The following is a 10,955-nucleotide window of genomic DNA, read 5'->3' as shown; positions in this document are numbered from 1 at the left end:
TCCTTGGCAGCTTTCTTGTGGTTGTGAATTAAGGATTAGTACTTCTGAGAACATGAGCCCCACAGCACTAAATATCTTCATTTGTCAAAGCATTTCTGGCGCAGGAGAATGGCTGAAGTCACAATACATAACTTGACCCTGAAGCGTGAGGCATAAAGGGGAGAACAAAGAGCCGTGGCTCCCGGGAGGGGCTCTGCCTCAGTGTTTCTGGAACCTCCACAGATACAGCTTGGCACGTGAGATTGCCCTGAAGTTCTCGTCTGACCTGAAATATCCTGTTGGTGCATCAGGATTTCCTCACACTCTGGAAGTTAAGTGGTGAGCAACAGAAACGGCAGAGGCCTCAATACCTGGAGGTGGGAAGCACAAGGCTGGCACTGTTAGTGACAGCTGGATTAACCAGCAAATCCTGACTGAGTGCCTACTGTGTGCAAAGCACAAAGCTGGCGAGGGACCAGTGTCAAATGGATTTGCTGATAAGCGACAAAGCCTGCAACAAAGAGGGGCGCCTATGTCCCCAGCAGACAGGTCTGCTCATGTACCTCCCCGCCAAGCCGTACCTCGCTGCTGGTCCAGGGCTACACCTCACGTGTGGCAGCATGGAATTACAAGATGACTACCAAAATATTTGTCATCCCACATTTCCAGAAGAACTGACTTAATGCTTTGCTGAATGTGGCAATACATTGTTTTTCTTTCATTCTTTTTCTGATCTTGTTTTTTTTTTTTAGTCCAGTAGTTGCCTTAAAGTCTGTGTATAAACATGCTGAATCATGAGAATATAATCCTCCTGACCGAAAAGATTTACAGTATTCATCATTCAAACTTTTTTATTTACAATAAAATTTAACAGTCTTTAAATGTAGCAGATATCACCTGTGCATTAAGCATTATACTCCATTTCTTGAAGATGTGCTTCATCATCACTCAAGCTGCTTGCCGCCCTCTGATTTCTGGTCCAGTCTACTCTTGTTACTCTTCACCATGTAGATGAAGTAAGCGAGCGTCTCCTTTTCATTCACGGGTATGTTCCTGAAGTGTCGGCTGACAGTCTACATGGGGAGGAAAACCAGAGTCCATTAAACCATGTGAACCATCGGGGCCACAAATTCTAAGCTGTGCAAAAAGAGGGAACAGCAAGTTGCTCCCAGAGCTATGGAAGGGGTTATGATTATTGCAGAACTTCCTGCGGTGCTACAGAATGCAGAATGCCCTTTTTTCCCAGGTTTAGGTGATTTGGTTTCCAGGCTTCCAAAAGCAACACTTTATTCCACAACACTCCTAAGGTGCAGTTCTGTTTCAGTGGCAGCCAACTGTCCATCATGGCATAGTCTCAAGGTCATCCTCGTGGAGCAAGAGACTGGGACTGCAAGGGTGGACCAGCTGCTATCATAAGCTCTCAGGCCCAGGAACTGGGCAGAAAAGTGTCCTTTTAAAATTGTGTCAAATAAATACCCAATTGAACAGATGTAAGTGTCTCACCCAAAAAACCATCTAAATAGTACATAACTGCCTCTTGAAAGACACAAGATTTGAAGAAAAATTCATCATTTACTATGTATTCCTGATACTTTATTTCCAAGTCCTGAGAATGCAGGTCTCCTCTTGCCCCATCTCATCCCACCCCTCCCACCAGGGGTGGACACTGGCTAGGTTAATGTTATCTTGAAGTAGGAAAGGCTTGTGTGCTTCTATGGTTTATCTGGACGCTGGTGAAGGAGAGGTTTAAGGAAAAATGATGGATCGGCAAGAAAGCTCTAAAGGGAAGACCAAAAACCAACAGGGATGGTGACCCCATAAGGAAATCTCTGGATGGACCGAGGGCACTGGTTCAGATAAAAAGGGAGTCAGAGAACGAAAACTATAGAGTGGTTGTCTCTGAATAGTAGGATTGCATTTTTCATCATTTCCCAAGTTTTCTACAATAGACAGAAAAACACATTTAGAAAAGAAGGATGAGAGGGTACCCACACAAATGCCAACAGGACAGAAGTATCAAGGCAGGCTGTCAGTATATTAAAATAATGGCCAGTGGAGCACCCACATCCCCATCCCATGCCCGGAACTGTGTCAGGGACTCAGGGCAGGAGAAAACGTTCTTAGGCTCCATTCATTATAATAAATACTTCCATTACCAACATCAGAGTAGAAGAAACCAAGGAAAAAAACCAAAGAAAGAAAAATAGCTCCTACAGAACATGAGTAAAGGTTTGGGGATGATTAATCAGACACACCTCATGTGCAGAATGGAACATATCTAGAAAGAATCTTGCAAAACAAGATTCAAACAAATGAACAAACAAAAGAACACTCAGAACTTAGAATCAGGAGTCTTGAGATTCCAAGCTACCAACTTGCTGTATGGTTTTAAGCAAGTCCTTTCCTTTCTCTGTGCCCTGGTTTCTTTTATGGAAATCAGGCCTTTCTAGGTCTAAAGCTGGGGGATTCTAAATTGTGCAAAAGAGGAAAGAGGAAAGTTGCTTCCAGAGGTATGGAAGGGATTATGTATAGACACACACGGAGAATCAAGGTCACCACCAGAAGCACAACGCTGGCTCTCCCTCTTTAGAGCGCAATTTTGTCTACCTACTTCTGCTAACTGGGCCTTATTGAAGCCTGGTCTGGTCTGCAATTTGTAGTGCCGTTTATAACGTCGGAGAGTGTTCACCTGCAGCTGGAACAGATCAACCTAGAGAGAAGAGGAGAAACACATTATCCATCACCTGACCAGCCACGACTCACTGAGAGCCCACTGTGTGCCTAGCACTACGTTAGATAGGGGTGGGGATGGAGAGACTACAAAGAAGTCTTAGAAATGGTCCACCAAGGACTAATAACTGGCTGGAAGGACAGAAACAACAGTGGAAGCAGAGTTCTGGTGGGGGAGGGGTGGTCCCAGAAGGCTGATGGAGGTTGTGAAGCTTCCGCTAAGGAGAGGCAGGGTTTAGAGAGACAGTGAGGAAAAGAACTAGAGTAGGGAATGAGAGAGAAGGTCATGGGCTCGGAAAGCCATGAGAGGACATACGGACTAGGGGTCAGAGGCTCTCATGATGGGTTTAAAAGGTGAGACTGGGTGGTAGCGTGTCTTGACAAGCAGAAGGAGAGAACCTAGGTGGGAGGGTGCTGTTCTAGGAAGATGGATCTGTGGTGGTTTGTGGGAAGACTGACTGGGGGTGGAGGGACAGCAGAGGGAGATGCTGCAGCAATGGTCCAGAAATGAGATGGTGAAGTTGAGCTCTGCGGGGGTGCTGATGTTAGAGGGCATAGCAGGCATGGAGAGCAAAGGTAAAAGCAGACAGACATCCTGGAGGAAGACAGGCCAGAGCTCGGCACAGAGTAGATAGAGGGGCATGACGGAGGACAGTGGGAAGTACTGGTATTCTCAAATAGTTCTCCCCTAGGCTCAGCCTTCGGGTACTAGGATCCTTAACAGCCTTCCAGAGAAAGCTCAAAGCTACTGTAGCAAATGTACAAATCAGCAGGTTAGGGTCAGGGTCTCTGCAGATGACTGGGTAACAGAGGGGAAAGGACCCTCCCTTTTTTTTTTTTCTAACAAAGGAAGAGAGGAAAGCTGCACAGTCATGAAATATTGAAGGCCCAGAAAGTTGGGCTGCCTTTACCTGCCTCTAAAAGAGATGTTCTTGCTTCAGGCAGGTGGAGAGCACTTAAAAACAAAATGAATGATCAATATGAGGGACCAAAGTCCTTCTTTCTTTTCAAACATTCCTCAAACCTTTTTTTTTTTTTTTTTGTGAAAAGCATTTAGAAAGTAAATACATCCATTTCTTCACAAAATAATAATAAAAATGCTAAAAGCATTAGAAAGATACTGTAAACCAATGCTAGAAAAGGGGACACAGGAAGGGGCAGAGGGAAAGGGCCATATTTTCAAAGGTTTCCTCCACATCTGCAGACAAAGGCCTGCCTACTCTTTCTATTCCTACACAGTCATTTTCACTCTGAGTGCTAACAGGCGGTTGCCTTATGAAATATTCATGCATCAAATATTCAGGGTACATTATAAACGGTTCTTCTTTTGCTGAGTCTTAAGTGAAAACAATTTAGATAGAAAGAAAATTCGATATTCCTCCCTGTAGCCTTGCTTAATAGACACTGGCACCTTGAAGGAAAGGCAGGCTTCTGGTTTGAGAAGCCTAGGGCTCATCATCTAGTGCGACGGTTCTCAGCAGGGGATGATCCTGCCCCCCAGAGGACACCTGCAATGTCTAGAGACACTAGGTGTGCCTGGCACCTAGTGGGTAGAAGCCAGGGATACTGCTGAACATGCTACGATGCACAGGACAGCCCCACCACAAAGAATTATCTGCCCCAAATGTCAACAGTGCCAGGGTTAAGAAACCCCGGGCCAGTGTAACTGACCATGGAATAGATCTTTGGGAACAAACCTGGACCAGGAATCAGAGAGTGATAGAAAATCAGAGCTGATGTGACCTGACAACTTACACCTTCATTTTGCAGACCAGAAAACAGAGGGGAAATGACTTCCCCCAATCCATATACACTCAGTCCCTAACTTTAAAGGCAAAAACAAAGTTTTTAAAAACTTGACATTGTGGTTGTATTTAGGTATTTCTCAGGGCTTTTTTGAAGGAAGTCAGCACAGCCTACTGGAAAGGGCACTGGACTGGGGCTCCCAAACTGTGTGTGTGACTCTGAGTGTCTGTGCCTGTCTGTAAAATTGTGGGGCAGTCAGAACAGTTGATTTCTAAGCTTTCAGCTCTCAGATTCCATATTACTATGATTCTATGAGTCACTTTTCAAATATACCACAGCAACAAAGAGGAGACTAAAATTACTTCTTAGGCCAGGCCAGAGGTAAGGATCAGGTTAGAATCCATTCTCCCAGCTTTCTTAAGGTAAAGTTTTGGACCTTTACCTCAGGAATGTCAGTGTCATGCTCAGGAGAATCTCCACCATCGTCACTTGTCTTCCTCTTCCTTTTATTTCGTACACTCTGGATGAAATTTTTGTGGAAATCGCAAATATACAGGTGTCTTACCTGTTGGGAAGCAAATTAAAGTCAGAGTTGCCAATTCCATGGAAGCAGCACAGGTATCTGTCAAATTATGGGGCTTTTCTCCCTTGCGAGGCATTGGAGACACCAAAGGAGGAACAAGATGCAAGCCATCATTTCCACAAGTTTCCTACTGAATTGCACAATGAGAACCCCTCAAAGAGAACGCTATTATCACACCGGGCAGTGCGTTATAAACCAAGTCCCCCCTGAATGATAAATACAACAAATGGTATGGATACAGCAAAGGGCAAGGCCCTGTGGCTGAGCTAGCTAGAGTGGAGGTCCCTGACCAGAAGGGAGGATTTGCAGGTAGTCAGGAAGCATTCCAGATGGGAAAAGCCACGACTTAAGTTTCAAATGAGGCCGACGGAAGGCGTGAGTGAAGAGGCCCTGAGGAGATCATGTCACTTAGATGGAGGTGACTGCCTGTGCAGGAGCATCAGGAGAAATTCAGGGGTCGGGGGCATGAGAACAGCTTAGACTTTCCTTCAAACAAGACAGGGTCCCCCAAGGTTTTTGAAGCAGGGAGAGACGTGACATTTTCAGACCTGTAGGAGTTAGGAACTTATACCTTGCTGGAATGCACTGCCCCGGGAGCAGGAAAGCAGGAAAGAAGGCACTGTGGTAATGGTAGATGGGACAGCCTATTTTTACATTGACAACAGTTACTATCGTACGATGACAACCCTCTGAAAAACTATTTCTGTGTATCTATTTATAATTCTTGCATCACCACACATCTAATCCACAAAGAGAAGTGGAAAGAGGTGCAGAAATTCTCACAAGGTGAACCACATAAAAGAAGCTGGGGGACTTCCCTGGTGGCGCAGTGGTTAAGAATCCGCCTGCCAATACAGGAGACACGGGTTTGATCCCTGGTCTGGGAAGATCCCACATGCCACGGAGCAACTAAGCCCGTGCGCCACAATTACTGAGCCTGCGCTCTAGAGTCCACGAGCCACAACTACTGAGCCTATGTGCCACAACTACTGAGCCTATGTACCGCAACTACTGAGCCCACACGCTCTAGGGCCCCCGTGCCGCAACTACCGAGCCTGTGTGCTGCAACAACTGAAGCCCGCGCACCTAGAGCCTGTGCTCTGCAACAAGAGAAGCCACCATAATGAGAAGTCGGTGCACGGCAACAGAGTAGTCCCTGCTCACCGCAACTAGAGAAAGCCTATGCGCAGCAACAAAGACCCAACGCAGCCCGAAATATATACATACATAAATAAGAAACTTTAAAAAAAAAAGGATACAACTGCTGCTTTTCTAATGCAGGCTGGAGGCTTATTATAATAGTAAGTGAAGGCGGCAACAGCAGCTAAGATGTGAAGAACATGTTCTTATTAAGAATATAACTAGCAGGGTTGAATGGAGGATGACTGTAAATGACTTGGGGTTGGTGACACTGAACCAGATGTTGCGCAAATGTTCTTGAGAGACTTCTGAATTTGAGTTTATTCCTCAAATGCTTAAAGATAAAAGTAAGCTGATAGGAAACCAGCGTAATTAATTCAGGCCTTTTCACGGAGAAAATAATGAAAACTGTTTTTTATTCAGATGAATTAGCACTTTCATGTGGTTGGATTAGTGAGTCATGAGTAGTTTTAAGTTTACATTGTGAGGGTGTCTTGCAGACAGCAGGTAATCAATAAATGCTGCTGCATCAACACAGCCACCCCCTTGCATCTAAAAGCAGCTTAGGCCAATAAAAGCCACATTTACATATGGCAGCAAATTGGAATAGCTTTGCCAGATTCAACTCTGTCAAAGGACCTGCGGACACAGCACGTGTCACTGTCCCAAAGAATCTCATCTAGTTGATATATAGACTACTGTATGTGCTTTTATGAGGAAAGAAAGCACACTCATAGCATACCCTACATACCTCACAGGAAGCTGGCCCTCATGTTAGCTAGTTTCACATGTAAGGTCTGAGAGACTAAGCTGTTCCTCAAATTCACAGAGTGACAGACTTGGAAAAAGAACAGGCAGAAGACGTGATTCCTAAAGCTGTGGCTGGGAGATTTCAGGTCAGGACACTAGAATAATGTAATCCTAGATGGAAGACAACTCAGCAATCACCAGTGTAACCCCCCTGGCTCCCATCTCATTTTCTATTGGGATAACCTGAAGCCACCTAGAGTGGAGAAATGACCTGGACAAGGTCATCCAGACCTTCTAACCCTTGGCACACGTCCTTTCCTCCTGCAATGTTTTCCATACTCTATTCTCCACTTCTACTTTTCTCCAGAAAAAAGCAGGTATATGTCAATTGGAGGGATGTTTGAAAGCATGTTATATCTTAATAAATCACAGAACACTGCCAATGTCTACATGAAAGGAGTTAAACTGCCTGAGTAGGATTTAAGGTGCTATTATTTAAAAAGGCTCTCTGCTAGACCCCTTTACAAGATAAATAGTCATTATTCCTCCTTAACTGTTTTCAAGTACATATTGGTTTTCAGAAATTTCAGAGCTCAGTGGCCTTTAGGGAGCTGGGGGTGGAGAAAGGAGGGTGGTAGAAAAGGCTCTAGTGTTTTTTTTCCTGTTTCACTTTCTGCAACAGCTAAAAATTCTTGTAACACAGCAGTTACTTAAAACTGAATTCCTGCCCAAGCCTGTGAGAATGAAATAGAATCCCTTTCAGAAGAAATGACTCCACAACACCACCTTCAAACAAACTGTGAGTGATTCTGCCTTGAAATCCTACTCCTTCAGAAGCATTACCTTTTGGGAACTCTAGTACCAGGCTCAGGCTGCCTCTCTTCTAGACAGCGTGTGTCAAACAGTCAACATAGCCCAACACAGGTTTTCCAGTGGGGTCACCGGGAAAATGGAGCCTCAGTTGCGGCAGCACAATTGTTCAGATGGTGGGTTTAAAAGAACTGGGAATTTCTCTTTTTTTAGTACTGTAAAATATTATTATAAGCTGCTCAAGTAAAGGCTCCCAACAACCTAAACAGAAGGTGGGCAGTGTTTCCATGAGGATGAATTCATTACTGTCTTAGAATTAAGCATTTCATTTCCATACATGTCCTAATCCAGGCCACGACAGTGTCTAGCTGACAGTGTTTGCTTAGATGAATTCCTTTCATTCATTTATTCATTCATTGATAGAGATGTATACTAAGAAAGCCATCAACTCACCCTCAACCACTTAAAAGTAGCATCTTTCCGTTCAAGAGTTGCAAATATAATTGTTAACTTAAAAAAAATGGGGGTGAGAGTGAAGAGCGTAGAAGGAAGGGCAGGGAAGAATTTTTTTACTTATTAAACGCTTAATCAAGGCTTATGCATGGGGCTTGGAAGTAAATCAGAAAACGGATTCAAGAAATTAACCAGCCTCTTAGGTGCTGTGTGACTTTGGCACTGTCACTTCCTATCTCTGGGCCTCATTTTCAGTTGTAAAATCAGAAATGGAAAAGTGGGTGCCCTTTCAGTTTAACAAGCAATCTCTGCTTTCCCCTCAAAGTGGAGAAATTTTGGTCCTAAAAGAGAATGGATGTTAACCACCTAATCTCCTAACTGGTCTACCTGAATATTAAATACTCCTCTAACTTCCAATTCCTAATCACCAGGCAGCCACTTAAGGCTTGCAGCACCAGATGTCAAAATAAACAGTTCTTAACTGGTTGACAATACGCACATCTTTAGAATAGTTAACTAGAAGTGGAGAAATCACACAGGAAAAGTTTTCTATTCAAATTTAAATTACCCACCTCCACCCTCCCGGGCATTTGTAAAGAAGTTAACCCTATAAAAATGGATTTTCTTCCTTTCCGTCACTTCGACTGCCAGAGCCACCTCCCGAGACCAGATCTTGGTCTTATTTCTGCCACATCCTTGAAAATCCCAGGTCCCCACAGCTGCCTGCTGAGCAGCGAGCTCGGTGACCCTCTGCAGAAGCTGAGGCCGCCCCAGACAGGGACGTAACTGCCACCTTTCTTTTTCTGAAGGAATAACACGGATCCGAGAAGGAGGGAGAAGTTGGAGAAGAGCTGGGTCCCTTCATCACCTCTTCCCTAACACCTGCTCCTCTGTGGGCGAACCAAATGAACCCACCTCTTCCTGCTCCCATGTCTGCACCAATAAAACGAGCTAAAAACTGGTATCAAACCTTCCCAGGCAGGAAGGGTCCTCGGAGCACCCGCCGCTAACCTCCCGGATTTGGGCAGAGTCCTAGTTAGAGCCCACCAGCGCCGAGCGGCCTTTGCAAGCCGAACTCCTCAGTTTGCAGATAAAGGGCGGCGAGGCCCAGGGCGGGGAGGGCCCCCGAGTCCCGCCCGCAGCCCGGGGCAGCGGCCCAGCCGGGGGCGGGGGCTGACTCACGCTCTTGTCGATGTCCAGCTTGAGTTTCTTCTGCGAGATGCTCTTCTGCACCCTCTTGCTGAAGGAGGCGTTGCCCGCGGGCCGGACGCAGCGCTCGCCGTCCTCGATGAGGCAGCAGCTCTGGCCGTAGCCCGGGGCGGCGGCGGGGGCGGCGGGGGGCCCTTCCCGGCTGTCCTCCTCGGTGCTAAAGCCGTTCATCTCCCCGCCCCGGGCCGGCCCCTCTGGGGGAGGGTCCCCCGTAGGCCACTCCGCGGCCGCGCTCCCCGCGGGGCAGGTTGCCGAGGCCCCCGCACTCGAGGGTCCCAGAGTCCGTCTGCAGCCGAGGCGCTGCCCTGCCCCGCGACCGGGAGGCCGGCTCCGCTCCGCCGCGCTCCCGCTCCTTCGGTCTCCGGCCCCGCGTCTCCGCCAAGCCCCTTCCTCCCCGCTCGCGGCCCCGGGGTCGGCTCCCGCGGCTCGCAGGGCCCCGCCGGGAGTCACCCGGAGACGCCTTCTGCCGGGGGCCCTTAACCGTTACCCTTCGGCGGGGACGTCCGAGAGGGCGTCCCAGGAAGCAGCCGCTCCCCGAGGACTCCAGGCCCGGGTTGGCAGGGGGTTCCGAGGGCCCCCGCCGGCTCCCGCCTTATTTCGGCTACCGGGCAAACTCGCCGCCGGGCAGCTCCCCCGGGGTGGCGCGGCCTCCCCGCGCGGGGCCTGGCCTCGAACCCGCGGCGTCCGGGCCCCGGGGCGCGTCCGGCCCGCCCCACCCCTGCAGCCGCTCGGCTGCGCCCCGAGTCCCGCGGCAGCCCCTGGGCCGCCCGGCCGCCGCCCGCCCAACGCTCCGCACCACAACAGTTCGCTCCCCCGCCCTCCGCGGGACAGCGGAAGTCCCGCCTCCGCGCGTCCATTGGCCGAGTTCGCACTCTGGGCGGGGCCGCAGCCGCCGCTGGCGCGCCCCATTGGGCACCATCGCCGCCAGTCCCCGGCGCCTGGCTACTTCCTGGACTCTGCTGGGATGGGTTCAAAGTAGAGAAAGTGGAAGAGGGAAGAGTTCCTCGGGTGAGGGAGGGGAACCGGGCCGCAGACTCTCCGGGCCCGGGAATGGATGGTTAGCAGGGTCCCGGCTGGACGGAGGGCCCGACTCCGGGTACGGAGGATCACTTTCGGGGGACAGAAGTGCAGACGTGGGCGGGGACGCAGAGGGAGAGATACGCGGGGGGGCATGTGAGGGGGGACCTAAAGGGGATAGAGAAACTGTCATGAGAGGTTCAGACAGGGTGAAACGGAAGGACCACGGCCAGAGGACCCGCAGACCTGCGGGATAGAAATCGGATAGAAAGACAGTCGTGGCGGGAAACACAGAAGGACGATCGGGACAGATAACGTGGAAAGACGTGCAGAAGAGGTGATGGGGGGTCTGATGGCGGGTCTTGCAAGGTGGTCAGAAGCTTAGGGTGGCGGAGACCCCCCACTGTGGAGACTTGGTCGGCGCGGAAAGAAAAGGAGAGAGGGAAGGGGACCCAAGGGGCTTGGGTGACCCTTCCGCTGGGAAGAATCGGAAGTCGGGATTAGGTCTGGAGGGTGGACTAGGTGAACCGCAGGGAAG

At 48.8% G+C, this 10,955-nt stretch overlaps 1 protein-coding gene across 3 annotated transcripts; it reads right to left on the bottom strand.

Annotated features, from left to right (window-relative positions):
• Positions 1-812: 812 nt before the first annotated feature.
• On the bottom strand, positions 813-10,238 carry SAP30L (SAP30 like). 3 transcript variants are annotated; one of them, XM_007452840.1, is made up of 4 exons: positions 9,374-10,238; positions 4,898-5,020; positions 2,591-2,689; positions 813-1,052 (listed from the first exon to the last, which is right to left on the bottom strand). In XM_007452840.1, exons 1-4 carry the CDS (start codon positions 9,569-9,571, stop codon positions 924-926), a joined length of 549 nt encoding a protein of 182 aa, XP_007452902.1. In that variant the 5' UTR covers positions 9,572-10,238; the 3' UTR covers positions 813-923. The 3 variants fall into 3 exon arrangements, with proteins under 3 accessions (XP_007452902.1, XP_007452903.1, XP_007452904.1); XM_007452841.1 differs by lacking the exon at positions 4,898-5,020 and having other exon boundaries at positions 924-1,052; positions 9,374-9,571; XM_007452842.1 differs by lacking the exon at positions 4,898-5,020 and having other exon boundaries at positions 924-1,052; positions 2,591-2,674; positions 9,374-9,571.
• Positions 10,239-10,955: the final 717 nt, after the last annotated feature.

The sequence above is a fragment of the Lipotes vexillifer genome, unplaced genomic scaffold (genome assembly GCF_000442215.2).
Source record: "Lipotes vexillifer unplaced genomic scaffold, Lipotes_vexillifer_v1.1 scaffold697, whole genome shotgun sequence".
NCBI lineage: Eukaryota > Metazoa > Chordata > Mammalia > Artiodactyla > Lipotidae > Lipotes > Lipotes vexillifer.
The sequence above is the reverse complement of the archived record's forward strand: the minus strand, read 5'-3'. Positions and strand labels throughout refer to the sequence as shown.